The following is a 20,217-nucleotide window of genomic DNA, read 5'->3' as shown; positions in this document are numbered from 1 at the left end:
CCTCTATCAAGTCCCCCCTCAACTTTCTACGCTCCAAAGAATAAAGACCCAACCTGTTCAACCTTTCTCTGTAGCTTAAGTGCTGAAACCCAGGCAACATTCTAGTAAATCTCCTCTGTACCCTCTCCATTTTGTCGACATCCTTCCTATAATTTGGCGACCAGAACTGCACACCATACTCCAGATTCGGCCTCACCAATGCCCTATACAATTTCAACATTACATCCCAACTTCTATATTCGATGCTCTGATTTATAAAGGCAAGCATACCAAACGCCTTCTTCACCACCCTATCCACATGAGATTCCACCTTCAGGGAACAATGCACAGTTATTCCCAGATCCCTCTGTTCCACTGCATTCCTCAATTCCCTACCATTTACCCTGTACGTCCTATTTTGATTTGTCCTACCAAAATGCAGCACCTCACACTTATCAGCATTAAACTCCATCTGCCATCTTTCAGCCCACCCTTCCAAAAGGCCCAAGTCTCTCTGTAGACTTTGAAAATCTACTTCATTATTAACTACACCACCTATCTTAGTATCATCTGCATACTTACTAATCCAATTTGCCACACCATCATCCAGATCATTAATGTAAATGACAAACAACAGTGGACCCAACACAGATCCTTGGGGTACTCCACTAGACACTGGCCTCCAACCTGACATACAGTTGTCAACCATTACCCTCTGGTATCTCCCATTCAGCCATTGTTGAATCCATCTTGCAACCTCACTATTAATACCCAACGATTTAACCTTCTTAATCAACCTTCCATGTGGAACCTTGTCAAATGCCTTACTGAAGTCCATATAGACAACATCCACAGCCTTGCCCTTATCAATTTCCCTGGTAACCTCTTCAAAAAATTCAAGAAGATTAGTCAAACATGACTTCCAGGCACAAATCCATGTTGACTGTTTCTAATCAGGCCTTGTTTATCCATGTGATTGTATATATTGTCCCTAAGTATCTTTTCCATTAATTTTCCCACCACAGACGTCAAACTAACAGGTCTATAATTGCTAGGTTTACTTTTAGAACCTTTTTTAAACAAAGGCACAACATGCGCAATGCGCCAATCTTCCAGCACCATCCCCGTTTCCAATGACGTTTGAAATATTTCCGTCATAGCCCCTGCTATTTCTGCACCAACTTCCCTCAATGTCCTAGGGAATATCCTATCAGGACCTGGAGACTTATCCACTTTTATATTTTTCAAAAGTGTCCGTACCTCCTCTTCTTTGATCCTCATAATTTCCATCACTACTCTACTTGTTTCGCTTACCTCACATAATTCAATATCCTTCTCCTCGGTGAATACCGAAGAAAATAAATTGTTTAATATCTCCCCCATTTCTTCCGGCTCAGCACATAGCTGTCTACTCTGACTCTCTAATGGACCAATTTTATCCCTCGCTATCCTTTTGCTATTGACATATCTGTAGAACCCCTTGGGGTTTACTTTTACATTACTTGCCAAAGCAACCTCATATCTTTTTTTCGCTTTTCTAATTTCCTTCTTAAGATTCCTTTTACATTCTTTATATTCCTCAAGAACCTCATTTACTCCCTGCCGCTTATATTTATTGTATATCTCCCTCTTTTTCCGAACCAAATGTCCAATTTCCCTGGAAAACCACGGCTCTTTCAAATTATTATTCTTTCCTTTCCACCGAACAGGGACATAAAGACTCTGTACTCTCAAAATGTCACCTTTAAATATCCTCCATTTCTCTATTATATCCTTTTCATAAAACAAAATGTCCCATTTCACTCCTTTTAAATCCTTTCTCATCTCCTCAAAATTAGCCTTTCTCCAATCCAAAATCTCAACCCTTGGTCCAGATTTGACCTTCTCCATAATTATATTGAAACTAATGGCATTGTGATCACTAGACCCAAAGTGCTCCTCAACACATACCTCCGTCACCTGACCCGTCTCATTTCCCAACAGGAGGTCCAACACTGCCCCTTCTCTGGTAGGCACCTCTACGTATTGCTGCAAAAAACTATCCTGCACACATTTTACAAACTCCAAACCATCCAGCCCTTTAACAGAATGTGATTCCCAGTCTATGTATGGAAAATTGAAATCACCCACAATCACTACTCTGTGCTTACTACTAATATCTGCTATCTCCTTACATATTTGCTCTTCCAATTCTCGTTCCCTATTTGGCGGTCTATAATACACCCCTATAAGTGTTGCTAAACCTTTCTCATTTCTGAGTTCCACCCAAACAGCCTCCCTAATTGAGCCTTTAAGTCTCTCCTGCCAAAGCACTGCTGTGATATCCTCCCTGACAAGCAATGCAACACCCCCACCTCTTGCCCCTCCGATTCTATCACATCTGAAAAATGAAATCCTGGAATATTTAATTGCCAATCGCAACCCTCCTGCAACCATGTTTCACTGATCGCCACAACATTATACTTCCAGATGTCAATCCAGGCTCTAAGCTCATCCACCTTTCTTACAATGCTCCTAGCATTAAAATATACACATTTAAGGGACCCATCATTTGTTATTCTCAGTTTATTTCTTTTCACTTCTTTTTCTCCTACATATTGGGTCTGAGTGTTTCCCTTTTCTGCCTCCTGCCTCACACACCGCCTATTAGCTATTTGTGTTTGAGTCCCTCCCCCCAACCGTACTAGTTTAAAGTCTCCGCAATTACCTTAGCAAATCTCCCCGCCAGGATATTGGTTCCCCTCAGGTTCAGATGCAACCCGTCCTTTTTGTACAGGTCATACTTCCCCCAGAAGAGGTCCCAATGATCCAGAAACTAGAATCCCTGCTCCCTGCACCAGTCCCTCAGCCACGTATTTATCCTCCACCTCACACCATTCCTATTCTCACTATCGCGTGGCACAGGCAGTAAGCCTGAGATTATCACTTTGGAAGTCCTTTTTTTTAACTCTCTTCCTAGCCCCCTAAATTCTCCTTTCAGGACCTCTTCCCTTATCCTACCTATATTGTTGGTACCTATATGTACCACGACCTCTGGCTCCTCTCCCTCCCTTTTCAGGATAAGTCTCTAGTCTTATACAACTGCAACATGACCTCCCAACTTCTATACTCAATATTCTGACTGATGAAGGGCAAAGTGCCAAAAGTCTTTTTGACCACCTTATCTACCTGCAACTCCACCTTCAAGGAACTATGCACGTACGTTTTCCCCATATCCTGCTTGGGTTTTCTCCGGGATCTCCGGTTTCTTCCCACACTCCAAATATGTACTGATTTGTAGGTTAATTGGCTTGGTATTATTGCAAATTGTCCCTAGTGTGTGTGGGATAGTGTGTAGGGTTTCGCTGGTCAGCACAGACTCGATGGGCCGAAGGGCCTGTTTCCGCGCTGTGTCTCTAAACTAAACTAAATTAGGCACGCCTTTAGAATGGAGATTTTATCATAGTTTAGAGATAAAGCGCGGAAACAGGCCCATCGGCCCACCAATTCCGCGATGACCAGTGATTTCATTTTTTTTCATTTTCATATATACAGCGCGGAAACAGGCCTTTTCGGCCCACCAAGTCCGCGCCGCCCAGCGATCCCCGCACACTAACACTATTAACACTATCCTACACACACTAGGGACAATTTTTACATTTACCCAGTCAATTAACCTACATACCTGTACGTCTTTGGAGTGTGGGAGGAAACCGAAGATCTCGGAGAAAACCCACGCAGGTCACGGGGAGAACGTACAAACTCCTTACAGTACAGCACCCGTAGTCAGGATCGAACCTGAGTCTCCAGCGCTGCATTCGCTGTAAAGCAGCAACTCTACCGCTGCGCTACCGTATTCTCGGTACCGCGCGGAAACAGGCCCATCGACCCACCAATTCTGCGATGATCAGTGATTCTCGCACGCCAACACTATTTTACACACCAGGGACTATTTTGGCAAAATAAATTAGCCTACTATGCCTACACACACTAGGGTCAATTCACAATTTTACGAAGGCCATTTAATCTTCAAACCTGTGCGTGGTTAGAGTGTGGGAGGAAACCGGAGCACCCGGAGGAAACACACGCAGGTCATGGGAAGAATGGACAAACTACATGCAGACAGCACCCGTAGTCAGGATCGAACCTGGGTCTGTGGCACAATAAGGCAGCAACTGTAACACTCTGCCTGATGAGGAGATAACGAGCTATTTATTTCGTCAGAGGGTGTTGAATTCATTGCTCCAGACAGCGGTGGAGGCCAAGTATTTTGAAGGTGGAGGTTGAAAGATTCTTGATCAGTTTAGAGATACAGCGCGGAAACAGGTCCTTTCGGCCCACCGGGTCCGCGCCGACCAGCGATCTCTGCACATTAACACTATCCTACACCCACGAGGGACAATTTTGTTTTACATTGTTCACCAAGCCAATTAACCAACAAACCTGTACGTCTTTGGAGTGTGGGAGGAAACCGAAGATCTCGGAGAAAACCCATGCAGGTCACGGGGAGAACGTACAAACTCCGTACAGACGGCGCCCGTAGTCAGGATTGAACCCGAGTCTCTAGTCTTACTCTCCCTGACCAGACGGAGGTCATCAATCTGCCACTCTAGGTTCCTAATATGGTCCCTTAGGAGTCCCATCTCGTCGCACCTGGCGCAGATGTGGATGTCTGGAAGACTATCAGACTCCCAGATACCCCACATCCGACACCCAGAACAATAAACTGCCCTAGCACTCATACTCCCCCTTAACTGGGAACATTGCAGAGTGGTCTGCTCCAACCGCTCCTGGGCCTCTGTAAGAACAAAGCCCCGTGCTCGGTTTCCAAAAAACTACCGCCCGGAAGCTACTCCAACTGCTCCAAACGCCCACCCAAAAGATCTGAGTGATCTCCTGGGAGAGGCGAAAAAACGGATAATAAACCCAGGCCAAGAAGGAGAAGGGGCCGGGATCTCGTTCAGCGTCCCCTCGACAGAGACGTCGGCGTTCCTCACAGCACCCTCCCTCACCAACCATCCTTCCCCCCCCCACAACCCTCCCTCTCCCGTTCCATTCACACCTCCCTTCCCAATTCCCACCCTACCCTTCCTCCCACAAGTTCACAACTTGTAGGAGCAGAATTAGGCCATTCGACCCATCTAGTCCACTCCGCCATTCAATCATGGCTGACATATCTTTCCCTCTCAACCCCATTCTCCTGCCTGCCCCCCCATTATCTTTGACACCCTTACTGATCAGTGGCGTTGCGGTAGAGTTGCTGCTTTACCGCGAATGCACTGTATCGAACCTGGGTTCGATCCCACCTACGGGCGCCGTCTGTACAGAGTTTGTACGCTCTCCCCGTGACCTGCGTGGGTTTTCTCCGAGATCTTCAGTTTCCTCCCACACTCCAAAGACGTGTAAAATAGTGTTAGCGTGCGAGAATACGGTAGCGCAGCGGTAGAGTTGCTGCTTTACAGCGAATGCAGCGCCGGAGACTCAGGTTCGATCCTGACTACGGGTGCTGTACTGTAAGGAGTTTGTACGTTCTCCCCGTGACCTGCGTGGATTTTCTCCGAGATCTTCGGTTTCCTCCCACACTCCAAAGACGTACAGGTATGTAGGTTAATTGACTGGGTAAATGTAAAAATGGTCCCTAGTGTGTGTAGGATAGTGTTAATAGTGTTAGTGTGCGGGGATCGCTGGGCGGCGCGGACTTGGTGGGCCGAAAAGGCCTGTTTCCGCGCTGTATATATGAAAATGAAAAAAAATGAAATCACTGGTCATCGCGGAATTGGTGGGCCGATGGGCCTGTTTCCGCGCTTTATCTCTAAACTATGATAAAATCTCCATTCTAAAGGCGTGCCTAATTTAGTTTAGTTTAGAGACACAGCGCGGAAACAGGCCCTTCGGCCCATCGAGTCTGTGCTGACCAGCGAAACCCTACACACTATCCCACACACACTAGGGACAATTTGCAATAATACCAAGCCAATTAACCTACAAATCAGTACATATTTGGAGTGTGGGAAGAAACCGGAGATCCCAGAGAAAACCCAAGCAGGATATGGGGAAAACGTACGTGCATAGTTCCTTGAAGGTGGAGTTGCAGGTAGATAAGGTGGTCAAAAAGGCTTTTGGCACTTTGCCCTTCATCAGTCAGAATATTGAGTATAGAAGTTGGGAGGTCATGTTGCAGTTGTATAAGACGTTGGTGAGACCGCATTTAGATTATTGTGTTCAGTTATAGGAAAGATATTGTCAAGCTTCAAAGGGTTCAGAAAAGATTTACGAGGATGTTGCCAGGACCAGAGGGTGTGAACTATAGGGAGAGGTTAAGTAGGCTGGGTCTCTATTCCTTGGAGCACAGGAGGATGAGGGGCGATCTTATGGAGGTGTTCAAAATCATGAGAGGAATAGATCGGGTCGATGCACAGTCTTTTACCCAGAGTAGGCGAATCGAGGAGCAGAGGGCATAGGTTCAAGGTGAAGGGGAAAAGATTTAATAGGAATCCAAGGGGTAACTTTTTCACACAGAGGGTGGTGGGTGTATGGAACAAGCTGCCAGAGGAGGTAGTTGAGGCTGGGACTATCCCATCGTTTAAGAAACAGTTGGGCAGGTACATGGATAGGACAGGTTTGGAGGGATATGGACCAAGCGCAAGCAAGTGGGACAAGGGTAGCTGGGACATTGTTGGCCGGTGTGGGCGAGTTGGGCCGAAGGGCCTGTTTCCACACTATATCAATCTGCCTCATCAGGCAGAGTGGTACAGTTGCTGCCTTACTGTGCCGCAGACCCAGGTTCGATCCTGACTACGGGTGCTGTCTGCATGTAGTTTGTCCATTCTTCCCATGGCCTGCGTGGGTTTCCTCCGGGTGCTCCGGTTTCCTCCCACACTCTAACCACGCACAGGTTTGAAGGTTAAATGGCCTTTGCAAAATTGTGAATTGACCCTAGTGTGTGTAGGCATAGTAGGCTTTTAGGCTAATTTGTTAGGCTAATTTATTTTGGCAAAATAGTCCCTGGTGTGTAAAATAGTGTTGGCGTGCGAGAATCACTGGTCATCGCGGACTTGGTGGGCCGAAGGGCCTGTTTCCGTGCGGTATCTCTCAACTATGATCAAATCTCCTTTCTGAAGGTGTCTAGTTTAGTTTAGTTTAGAGATACAGCGCGGAAACAAGCCCTTCGGCCCATCGAGTCCGTGTCGACCAGCGATCCCCGCACGCTAGAACAATCCTACACACACTAGGGACAATTTACAATCATACCAAGCCAATTAACCTACAAATCAGTACGTCCTTGGAGTGTGGGAGGAAACCGGAGGTCCCGGGGAAAACTCACGCAGGTCACGGGGAGAACGTACAAACAGCACCCGTAGTCAGGATCGAACCCGAGTCTCTGCCGCTGCAAGGCAGCAACTCTACCCCTGTGCCACCCCTGTCCTTTCATTCTGTGGCTGCGCCCTCTGGTCCTAGACTCTCCCACTAGTGGAAACAGCCTCTTCAACCCACACACCTTGTCCTGGCCTTTCACTATTCGAATTCCTCTAATCTCATCCCAATCTCCAGCAAACAGGAGGGACAGCACCTCATCTTCCACTTGGTTAACTAATATCCCAATGGTATGACCATTACGTTCTCCAATTTAATATAAGCAGCCACCCCTCCCTTGTTTAGTTTTAGATTTTAGATTTAGATTTAGAGATACAGCGCAGAAACAGGCCCTTCGGCCCACCGGGTCCGCGCCGCCCAGCGATCCCCGCACATTAACACTATCCTACACCCACTAGGGACAATTTTTTACATTTGCCCAGCCAATTAACCTACAAACCTGCACGTCTTTGGAGTGTGGGAGGAAACCGAAGATCTCGGAGAAAACCCACGCAGGTCACGGGGAGAACGTACAAACTCCGTACAGTACAGCGTCCGTAGTCAGGATCGAACCCGAGTCTCCGGCGCTGCATTCGCTGTAAGGCAACAACTCTACCGCTGCGCCACCGTGCCGAGATACAGCGTGGAAACAGGCCCTGTGGCCCACCGTGTTCACACCGACCATCGATCAACCATACACTGGAGTCATGCGGCGTGGAAACAGGCCCTTCAGCCCACTGAGTTCACACCAACCATCACCACACCACCAACCAAGTGGACTAGTTCTATGATGGACTATTTGGAGACCTCATTTTGGTCTCCTCATTTGAGCAAGGACATTCTTGCTATTGACGAAGTGCAGCGCAGGTTCACCAGGTTAATTCCCGGGCGGCAATAATGTGAATAACGTTTAGTGCAAGATAAAGCCCGTAAAGTTCAATCAAAGATAGGCCGAGGGTCTCCAATGAGGTAGATAGCAGTTCAGGATTGCTCTCTGGTTGTTGCCAGGACTGTTCACTTGCCTGAGAACAGCTGGGACGAAACTACCTCTGAATCACACTTCTGTGCCTCTTAGCTGATGGGAGAGGGGAGTAGAGAGAGAGGCCAGGGTGAAACTCATCCTTGATTATGCTGGTTTATTACACTGTGGCTGGAACGCGCTGCCGAAGGTGGATGTTGAGGGAGATACTGGCGATATTGGCGTTTAAGAGATTTTCAGATCAGCGCATGGAAGTGCATGGAATGGAAGGAGGGCTTCTGCAGTTGTACAGGTGTGGAAGCTAACTTTGGGGAAGCCATTTTGTGGCAACGTTGGAGGACATTTTAGGCTGGGAAGTTCAAAACCGTAGCAGCTTGTGAGAAAGCTTGTGCTCCCCCTCCCCCCACTCGTAACAAGGACAGAACCTTCCACCCCATCAGCCAGCGGATCCAACAAATCATCCGCCAACATTTCCGTCACCTACAACGGGACCCCACATCTTCCCATCCCCTCCCTTTTCTGCGTTCCTCAGAGACCGTTCCCTCCGTAACTCCCTGGTCCACTCGTCCCTTCTTACCCAAACCACCCCATCCCCGGGCACTTTCCTCTGCAACCGCACGAGATGCAACACCTGTCCCTTTACCTCCCCCCTCAACTCCATCCAAGGACCCAAACAGTCTTTCCAGGTGAGACAGAGGTTCACCTGCACCTCCTCCAACCTCATCTATTGCATCCGCTGCTCTAGATGTCAACTTATTTACATCGACGAAACCAAGCGCAGGCTCGGCGATCGTTTCGCTCAACACCTTCGCTCGGTCCGCGTTAACCAATCTGATCTCCCGGTGGCTGAGCACTTCAACTCCCCCTCCCACTCCCAGTCTGACCTTTCTGTCATGGGCCTCCTCCAGTGCCATAGTGAGGCCCACCGGAAATTGGAGGAACAGCACCTCATATTTCGCCTGGGCAGCTTGCAGCCCAGTGGTATGAACATTGACTTCTCCAACTTTAGATAGTTCCTCTATCCCTCTCTTCCCCTCCCCCTTCCCAGATCTCCCACTGTCTTCCTGTCTCCACCTATATCCTTCCTTTCTCCCGCCCCCCTGACATCAGTCTGAAGAAGGGTCTCGACCCGAAACGTCGCCCATTCCTTCTCTCCTGAGATGCTGCCTGACCTGCTGAGTAACTCCAGCATTTTGTGAATAAATACCTTCGATTTGTAACAGCATCTGCAGTTATTTTCTTATCTTATAAGTTCTGTACAAAGCTTGTTTTGGTCATCGTAATTAAAATAGGTTTTTGCAAGATACCAGACACCTGCAGACAAGCTGTTTTCCCTGCGCTTCCCAGGGACTGAGGAAGTTCTCTCATCACCCCACAATGGCACATATCATATCATATATCATATCATATATCTACAGCCGGAAACAGGCCTTTTCGGCCCTCCAAGTCCGTGCCGCCCAGTGATCCCCGTACATCAACACTATCCTACACCCACTAGGGACAATTTTTACATTTACCCAGCCAATTAACCTACATACCTGTACGTCTTTGGAGTGTGGGAGGAAACCGAAGATCTCGGAGAAAACCCACGCAGGTCACGGGGAGAACGTCTCTAATTATCTTAGCTATGTGACTCCCTTTACTTCTGTTTGACTCCCTAACACAATTAAAGCAACTCTATTATGGGAACTCCACTATGTATCTGTTGAGACTGCTTTAGACAATAGACAATAGGAGGAGGAGGCCATTCGGCCCTTCGAGCCAGCACCGCCATTCAATGTGATCATGGCTGATCATTCTCAATCAGTACCCCGTTCCTGCCTTCTCCCCATACCCCCTGACTCCGCTATCCTTAAGAGCTCTATCTATCTCTCTCTTGAATGCATTCAGAGAATTGGCCTCCACTGCCTTCGGAGGCAGAGAATTCCACAGATTCACAACTCTCTGACTGAAAACGTTTTTCCTCATCTCAGTTCTAAATGGCCTACCCCTTATTCTTAAACTGTGGCCCCTTGTTCTGGACTCCCCCAACATTGGGAACATGTTTCCTGCCTCTAACGTGTCCAACCCTTTAATAATCTTAAACGTTTCGATAAGATCTCCTTTATGCTATGTAACCATGGAAAATTACTGCATGTGCTTTGTGCTGCTTTCAACTGTATAAATACTGACTGTAATCTGTGTGTTCTTTGAGAGGACAGAAGCAGGTGGTTGAGTGAACAACAGTGCACTCAGGTCTCTGTGTCTTCTCCCACCTTGGTGTTTCAGTAAAAAGATTTAACTGAGTCTTGTGTTTTGCGTACTTATTTCAGAGATAAGTCTTTCACACAGGGCCCTGGTGAGACCGCACCTGGAGTATTGTGTGCAGTTTTGGTCTCCTAATTCGAGGAAGGACATCTTTGCTGTCGAGGAAGTGCAGCGTAGGTTCACCAGGTTCATTCCCGGGATAGCGGAACTGGCATATGATGAAAGAATGGGTCGACTGGGCCTATATTCACTGGAATTTAGAAGGATGAGAGGGGATCTTATAGAAACATACAACATTCTTAAACGGTTGGACAGGCCAGATGCAGGAAAATTGTTCCCGATGTTGGGGAGTCCAGAACCAGGGGTCACAGTTTAAGAATAAGGGCGAGGCCATTTAGCTGTTAGTTTTAGCTTTAGTTATATTTAGCTCTTGGGGCTAAAGGACCCAAGGGATATGGGGAAAAAGCAGAAACCGGGTACTGATTTTGGATGATCAGCCATGACTATATTGAATGGCGATGCTGGCTCGAAGGGTCGAATGGCCTACTCCTGCACCTATTTTCTATGTTTCTATTTAGGACTGAGATGAGGAAAAATGTCTTCACCCAGAGTTGTGAATCTGTGGAATTCTCTGCCACAGAAGACAGTGGAGGCAAATTTACTGGCTGTTTTCAAGAGAGTAAGATTTAGCTCTTAGCACTAAAGGAATCAAGGGATATGGGGAAAAAGCAGGAACGGGGTACTGATTTTAGATGATCAGCCATGATCACATTGACTGGCTTGAAGGGCCAAATGGCCTTCTCCTGCACTTATTCTATGTTTCTATGTTCTACCAATTTTGCATCCTACACACAAGGTTTGCATCCTACACACAAACCTAGGGTGGCACGGTGGTGCAGCGGTAGAGTTGCTGCCTTACAGCAAATGCAGCGCCGGAGACCTGGGTTCGATCCCGACTATGGGCGCTGTCTGTACGGAGTTTGTACGTTCTCCCCGTGACCTGCGTGGGTTTTCTCGGAGATCTTTGGTTTCCTCCAAAGACGTACAGGTTTGTAGGTTAATTGGCTTGGTAAGTGTAAAAATTGTCCCGAGTAGGTGTAGGATGATGTTAATGTGCGGGGATCGTTGGTCGGCGTGGAACCAGTGGGTCGAAGGGCCTGTTTCCATGCTGTATCTCCAAACCAAACTAAACAAGGGACAACTTACAGCAGCCAATTAACCTCCAAACCTGTACGTCCATCGAATGTGGAAGGAAACCGGAGCACCCGGAGGAAACCACACGGTCACAGGGAGAACATGCAAACTCCCTGCAGACAGGTCAGGATCGAACCCGGGTCTCTGGCACGAAGAGACAGCAGCACCACCAGCTGTGCCGACCCTTTTCATTTCCCCCTCTACCCTGTATCTCACCTATTTATTCCCTTCCCCTTCGGAAGGGAGGGGGGAGCAAGGTTTGGGAGAGGGAGTGGGGAAGGTGAGGGAATGGGGTGAGGGGTGAGAGAGGGAGACAAATTTGAGGAGTTCTGATTTGCCCAGTAAATAGAAAATCATGACTTACGTCAAACTCAATGTCAAATTCATACTTAAGGAGTTCATGTATGTACCAACATTTCCCGAACCACCTGAAGAAAGAAAAATCTCAGTGAAAAACTTCCCACGCTTGATAAAGTAAGTGCTCCCACGTTTTCCCCCAACTTACACAAGTTTTGTGTAAAACTTCTTTACACAAAGTTAGGGGTGGCATGCTGGCCCAGCGGTAGAGTTGCTGCCTCACAGCGCCAGAGCCCCGGGTTCGATCCTGACTACGGGTGCTGTCTGTACAGAGTTTATACATTCCCCCCCCCCCCCCCCCCCAGTGACCGAGTGGGTATCCTCCGGGTGCTTCGGCTTCCTCCCACACTCCACAAAGATGTACACATTTGCAGGTTAATTGGCTTCTGTAAAATTGTAAATTGTCCATGGTGTGCGGGATAGTTCTAGTGTACTGCTCGGCTCAAACCCGGTGGCGCCAAGGGCCTGTTTTTGCGCTGTTTCTCGAAACTAAACTAGTGTGAACATCTCTACATCGGCGAGACCAAACGCAAGCTCAGCGATCGCTTCGCTCAACACCTTTGCTAAATCCGTCTTAACCAACCCGATCTCCCGGTGGCTGAGCACTTCAACTCCCCCTCCCAATCCCAGTCTGACCTTTCTGTCATGGGCCTCATCCAGTGTTATAGTGAGGCCCACCGCAAATTGGAGGAACAGCATCTCATATTTCGCCTGGGCAGCTTACAGCCCAGCGGTATGAACTTCTCTTACTTTAGATAGTTCCTCTGTCCCTCTATTCTCCTCCCCCCTTCCCAGTTCTCCCACTGTCTTCCTGTGTCCACCTATATCCTTTATAGACAATATGTGCAGGAGTAGGCCATTCGGCCCTTCGAGCCAGCACCGCCATTCAATGTGATTATGGCTGATCATTCTCAATCAGTACCCCGTTCCTGCCTTCTCCCCATACCCCCTGACTCTGCTATCCTTAAGAGCTCTATCTAGCTCTCTCTTGAATACATTCAGAGAATTGGCCTCCACTGCCCTCTGAGGTAGAGAATTCCACAGATTCACAACTCTCTGACTGAAAAGGTTTTTCCTCATCTCAGTTCTAAATGGCCTACCCCTTATTCTTAAACTGTGGCCCCTTATTCTGGACTCCCCCAACATTGGGAACATGTTTCCTGCCTCTAATCCCTGAATAATCTTATATCTTTCAATAAGATCCCCTCTCATCCTTCTAAATTCCAGTGTATACAAGCCTAGTCGCTCCAGTCTTTCAACATATGACAGTCCCGCCATTCTGGGAATTAACCTAGTAAACCTACGCTGCATGCCCTCAATAGCAAGAATATCCTTCCTCAAATTTGGAGACCAAAACTGCACACAGTACTCCAGGTGCGGACTCACTAGGGCCCTGTACAACTGCAGAAGAACCTCTTTGCTCCTATACTCAACTCCTCTTGTTATGAAGGCCAACATTCCATTGGCTTTCTTCACTGCCTGCTGTACCTGCATGCTTCCTTTCAGTGACTGATGCACTAGGACACCCAGATCTCGTTGTACGTTCCCTTTTCCTAACTTAACACCAGTCAGATAATACTCTGCCTTTCTATTCTTACCACCAAAGTGGATAACCTCACACTTATCCACATTAAACTGCATCTGCCATGCATCCGCCCACTCACACAACCTGTCCAAGTCACCCTGCAACCTCATAGCATCTTCCTCACAGTTCACACTACCACCCAGCTTTGTATCATCGGCAAATTTGCTTTCTTTGTCCCGCCCCCCTGACATCAGTCTGAAGAAGGGTCTCGACCCGAAACGTCATCCATTCCTTCTCTACTGAGATGCTGCCTGACCTGCTGAGTTACTCCAGCATTTTGTGATACCTTGTGTAAACGGGCGATCGATGGAGGGCATGGACTCCCGTGGGCCGAAGGGCCTATTTCCGTTCTGTATCTCTTAACTAAAAACTCAACGAAATTGGCCCAGAGAGGGGGGAATCCAAGAGGAAAATCTATGAGGAGTTTAGGGACATTTGCAGTCCTGTTTTGAATGGTTTAGATTTTTAGATTTAGATACAGCGCGGAAACAGGCCCTTCGGCCCACCGAGTCCGCGCCGCCCAGCGATCCCCGCACATTAACACTATCCTACACCCACTAGGGACAATTTTTACATTTACCCTACATACCTGTACGTCTTTGGAGTGTGGGAGGAAACCGAAGATCTCGGAGAAAACCCACGCAGGTCACAGGGAGAACGTACAAACTCCGTACAGACGGCGCCCGTAGTCAGGATCAAACCTGAGTCTCCGGCGCTGCATTTGCTGTAAGGCAGCAACTCTACTGCTGCGCCACCGTGCCGCCTTTGTATCTACAAAGTTTAAAGTCTAAACGTGACGTTTCGGGTCGGGACCCTTCTTCGGACATAGTAGTTGAAGCAGGCACGATAACAATGTTTCAAAGACATTTCATCAGGTTCACGGACAAGGAAGGTTTGGGGACTTGGAGACCTGGAGTAACTCAGCGGGTCAGGCAAAAAGATTGCCGAGCCTACACTTGGTCTCGCTGATGTAGAGAAGTTGACACCTGAATCTCCCCGTGGCTCAGATCGATTCACTGAAAACCTCCACTCAGTCCGTCTTAACCCACCTGATCTCCCGGTGGCTCAGCACTTCAACTCCCCTTCCCATTCCCAATCTGACCTTTCTGTCCTGGGCCTCTTCCACTGTCAGACTGAGGCCCAGCGCAAATTGGAGGAACAGCACCTCATATTTTGCTTGGGTAGTTTGCACCCCAGCGGTATGAACATTGACTTCTCCAACTTCAGGCAGTCCCTGTTTTCCCTCTCTATCCCCTCCCCTTCCCAGTTCTCCTACTAGTCTTCCTGTCTCCGACTATATTCTATCTTTGTCTCGCCCACTCCCCTGACATCAGTCTGCAGAAGGGTCTCAACCCGAAACATCGCCCATTGCTTCTCTCCAGAGATGCTGCCTGACCCGCTGAGTTACTCCAGCATTTTGTGTCTACCTTCCATTTACGCAAGCATCTGCAGTTATTTTCCTACAAGGTTTGGAGGGAGATGGGCCAGGTATTGGCCATGTGTGATGTGGGACCAGCTCGGTTGGGGACTTGGTTGGGATGGAAGAGTAGGGCCGAAGGGGCTGTTTCTGTGCTGCCTGACTGTGACTCCATGACTCACCTTGTCCCATCTTTGTTGGACTCCAGTCTGAACCAGTCATTGTCAGCTTGCTTGTTATTCTCCACATACTGCGGTGCAAAGAGAAATCACGTCAATCGAGAGGTTTAGAAACATAGAAAATAGGTGCAGGAGGCCATTCGGCCCTTCGAGCCTGTACGCACCGCCATTTATTGTGATCATGGCTGATCGTCCACAATTGGTAACCCGTGCCTGCCTTCTCCCCATATCCCTTGATTCCACTAGCCCCTAGAGCTCTATCTAACTTTCTCTTAAACCCATCCAGTGAATCGGTCTCCACTTCTTTCTGTGGCAGAACTCCACAAATTCACAGCTCTATGAGTGAAAACGTTTTTTCTCACCTCAGTTTTAAATGGCCTCCCCTTTATTCTTAGACTGTGCGGCCCCTGCTTCTGGACTCCCCCAACATTGGGAACATTTTTCCCGCATCAAGCCTGTCCAGTCCTTTTATAATTTTATACGTTTCTATCAGATCCCCTCCCATCCCACTCAATTCCACATATCCCTGTGTGGTATCTCAGCTGCACGGAGACAGAGAGGAAAGCTCTTCAGCGGGTAGTCCATAGAGCTCAGAGGACCATCGGAACACAGCTACCAGCCTTGGAGGGCATCTACAACACATGATGCCTCAGAAAAGCCACCAGCATCCACAAAGACTCCTCACACCCCTGCAACAGTCTGTTCGAACTTCGACCATCGGGCAGACGATACAAGGCCTTCTACGCCCGCACCTCCAGACTCAGGAACAGCTTCATCCCCAGGGCCATAGCTGCTATGAACCGGTCCTGCTGAGCCGGATGGTCACATCGCACAGTGATCCGGCACAGATCTACTTGCACTTTATTCTGTTTTAAAACTGTTCTAATTTGTTTCATTGGGTTGTTTAAATTAATACTGACTAGCTAATTAATTTATTGAATCGTAAGGGAGGCGCATTCCCAATCTCATTGTACCCCTGTACAATGACAATAAAGATATATTGTATTGTATTGTATACAAGCCCAACCTTTCCAATCTTTCCTCATATGACAGTCCCGCCATCCCGGGGATTAACCTCGTGAACCTACGCTGCACTGCCTCAACAGCAAGGATGTCCTTCCTCAAATTAGGAGACCAAAACTGTACACAATACTCAGATGTGGTCTCACCAGGGCCCTGTACAACTGGAGACTCTGAAGAAGGGTCTCTCCAGAGATGCTACTTGTCCCACTGAGTTACTCCAGCATGTTATGTCCATCTTCAGTTTAAACCAGCATCTGCAGTTCATTCCTACAACAAGGTTTGGGACACTAAGGCTGCAAGAAATTACAGAGAATTGTGGAGGCAGCCAGGAGCATCACACAAACCAACCTCCTTTCAATGAACTCCACTGCTTAGTCCACCTAGGCCTGCGTAATCCCCTGGTTGCCAAACACTTTAACGCCCCTTGAGAAAAGGAATGGGATTTTCAGTCATGGAGTTGTAAATCTGTGGAATTCTCTGTCTCAGAAGGCAGTGGAGGCTAATTCTCTTGATGCTTTCAAGATAGAGCTCTTAAAGATAGCGGATTCAGGGGGTATGGGGATAAGGCAGGAACGGGGTACTGATTGTGAATGATCAGCCATGATCAGAATGATCAGAAAAGATTAGTTAAGACAAATGTAGGTCCCTTGCAGTCGGAAACAGGTGAATTGATCATAGGGAACAAGGAGATGGCAGACCAATTGAACAAATACCTTGGTTCTGTCTTCACTAAGGAAGACATAAACCGTCTGCCGGAAATAGCGGGGGACCGGGGGTCTAATGAGATGGAGGAACTGAGGGAAATCCAGGTTAGTCGGGAAGTGGTGTTAGGTAAATTAAATGGATTAAAGGCAGATAAATCCCCAGGGCCAGATAGGCTGCATCCCAGAGTGCTTAAGGAAGTAGCCTCAGAAATAATGGATGCATTAGTGATAATTTTTCAAAACTCTTTAGATTCTGGAGGAGTTCCTGAGGACTGGAGGGTAGCTAATGTAACCCCACTTTTTAAAAAGGGAGGGAGAGAGAAAACGGGGAATTATAGACCAGTTAGCCTAACATCGGTAGTGGGGAAAATGCTGGAGTCAGTTATTAAAGATGTGATAGCATCACATTTGGAAAGTGGTGAAATCATCGGGCAAAGTCAGCATGGATTTACAAAAGGCAAATCATGTCTGACGAATCTTATAGAATTTTTCGAGGATGTAACTAGTAGAGTGGATAAGAGAGAACCAGTCGATGTGTTATATCTGGACTTTCAGAAGGCCTTCGACAAGGTCCCACATAGGAGATTGGTGTACAAACTTAAAGCACACGGTATTGAGGGTTCAGTGTTGAGGTGGATAGAAAATTGGTTGGCGGACAGGAAACAAAGAGTAGGAATAAACGGGTCCTTTTCGGAATGGCAGGCAGTGACTAGTGGGGTACCGCAAGGCTCAGTGCTGGGACCCCAGTTATTTACAGTGTATATTAATGATTTGGACGAGGGAATTGAATGCAACATCTCTAAGTTTGCGGATGACACGAAGCTGGGTGGCAGTGTTAGCTGCGAAGAGGATGCTCGGAGGCTGCCGAGTGACTTGGATAGATTAGGCAAGTGGGCAAATGCATGGCAGATACAATATAATGTGGATAAATGTGAGGTTATCCACTTTGGCGGCAAGAACAGGAAAGCAGAGTATTACCTGAATGGTGACCGATTGGGAGAAGGGGAGATGCAACGTGACCTGGGTGTCATGGTGCACCAATCATTGAAAGCAAGCATGCAGGTGCAGCAGGCAGTGAAGAAAGGGAATGGTATGTTGGCATTCATAGCAAGAGGATTTGAGTTTAGGAGCAGGGAGGTTCTGCTGCAGTTGTACAGGGCCTTGGCGAGACCGCACCTGGAGTATTGTGTGCAGTTTTGGTCTCCGAACCTGAGGAAAGACGTTCTTGCCTTAGAGGGAGTACAGAGAAGGTTCACCAGATTGATCCCTGGGATGGCGGGACTTTCATATGAGGAAAGATTGGATAGACTGGGCTTGTACTCGCTGGAATTTAGAAGACTGAAGGGGGATCTTATAGAAACATATAAAATTCTTAAGGGGTTGGAGAGGCTAGATGCGGGAAGATTGTTCCCGATTTTGGGAGAGTCCAGAACCAGGGGCCACAGCTTAAGGATAAGGGGGAAGTCTTTTAGGACCGAGATGAGAAAACATTTCTTCACACAGAGTGGTGAGTCTGTGGAATTCTCTGCCACAGAAGGTAGTTGAGGCCAGTTCATTGGCTATATTTAAGAGGGAGTTAGATGTGGCCCTTGTGGCTAAAGGGATCAGGGGGTATGGAGAGAAGGCAGGTACATGCTACTGAGCTGGATGATCAGCCATGATCATATCGAAGGGCCGAATGGCCTACTCCTGCACCTATTTTCTATGTTTCTATGTTTCTATCACTTGAATGGTGGTGCTGCGCCGAATGGCCTACTCCTGGGTTGAGACCCTTCTTCAGACTGGCCGGAGAGAGGAGTGCTCCACTGCAAGATCTAATGAAGGTATGTCTACTTTGAAGAAGTTCTCCTCTCTCCAACGAGAGTTATCTATGTATCCTCTCCCCCCCCCCCCCCCCCCCGATTTCAGTCTGAAGATGGGTCATGCTGCCTGTCCTGCTGAGTTACTCCAGCATGTTTGGTTTAAACCAGCATCTGCAGTTCCTTCAAACACTTTAAACCCCCTTCCCACTGCCACATTGACTTTTCTGTCCTGTGCCATCACTGTAAGAGTGAGCCCAACGCAAATCGGACGAACAGCACCTCATATTTCGCTTGGGTAGCGTACAGCCCAGCGGTACGAAGAAGGGTTTCGACCCGAACCGTCACCTAATCCTTTTCTCCAGAGATGCTGCCTGAACCTGACTATAGGAGTAAAGCCTGAGTATAGGAATAAAGGAGTAGAGGAGTAAAGAGGTCCTTCTGCAGATGTGTATGCCCCTAGTGAGACTACATCTGGAGTATTGTGTGCAGTTTTGGTCTCCTAATTTGAGGAGGGACATCCTTGCTATTGAGGCAGTGCAGCGTAGGTTCACCAGGTTAATCCCGGGATGGTGGGACTGTCGTATGAGGAAAGATTGGAAAGACTGGGCTTGTATTCACTGGATTTTAGAAGGATGAGAGGGGATCTTATAGAGACATATAAAATTATAAAAGGACTGGACAAGCTAGATGCAGGAAAAATGTTCCCAATGTTGGGGGAGTCCAGAACCAAGGGGCCACAGTCTTAGAATAAAGGGGTGGCCATTTAAAACTGAGGTGAGAAGAAACTTTTTCAGTTGTGAATTTGTGGAATTCTCTGCCACAGAGGTCAGTGGAGGCCAATTCACTGGATGAATTTAAGAGACAATAGATAATAGGTGCTGGAGTAGGCCATTTGGCCCAGCACCACCATTCAATGTGATCATGGCTGATCATTCACAATCGGTACCTCGTTCCTGCCTTCTCCCCACACCCCCTAACTTCGCTATCTTTAAGAGCTCTATCTAGCTCTCTCCTGAAAGCATCCAGAGAATTGACCTCCACTGCCTTCGGTGGCAGGGAATTCCGCAGATTTACAACTCTCCGACTGAAAATGTTTTTGCCCATCTCCGTTCTAAATGGCCTACCCCTTATTCTAAACCTGTGGCCCCTAGTTCTGGACCCCACCAACATTAGGAACATGTTTCCTGCCTCTAACGTGTCCAATCCCTTAATAATCTTGTATGTTTCAATAAGATCCCCTCTGATCCTTCTAAATTCCGACGTATACAAGCCTAGTCGCTCCAGTCTTTCAACATATGACAGTTCCGCCAATCTGGGGATTAACCTAGTAAACCTACGCTGCACTAGCAAGAATACCCTTCCTCAAATTTGGAGACCAAAACTGCACACAGTACAACAGAGTTAGATAGAGCTCTCGGG

General features: G+C 47.7%; 1 protein-coding gene across 1 annotated transcript in view; it reads right to left on the bottom strand.

Moving 5' to 3' along the window:
* ufc1 (ubiquitin-fold modifier conjugating enzyme 1) overlaps window positions 1–20,217 on the bottom strand; it is a 109,676-nt gene that overhangs the window by 27,365 nt on the left and 62,094 nt on the right. The window contains exons 3-4 of the mRNA XM_078430171.1: window positions 15,273–15,358; window positions 12,096–12,159 (exon numbers count right to left, since the gene is read on the bottom strand). Coding sequence (XP_078286297.1) covers window positions 12,096–12,159; window positions 15,273–15,358 — 150 coding nt within the window. The remainder of the gene's footprint in view (window positions 1–12,095; window positions 12,160–15,272; window positions 15,359–20,217) is intronic.

This window comes from Rhinoraja longicauda, chromosome 39 (genome assembly GCF_053455715.1).
Source record: "Rhinoraja longicauda isolate Sanriku21f chromosome 39, sRhiLon1.1, whole genome shotgun sequence".
Taxonomy (NCBI): domain Eukaryota; kingdom Metazoa; phylum Chordata; class Chondrichthyes; order Rajiformes; family Arhynchobatidae; genus Rhinoraja; species Rhinoraja longicauda.
The sequence above is the reverse complement of the archived record's forward strand: the minus strand, read 5'-3'. Positions and strand labels throughout refer to the sequence as shown.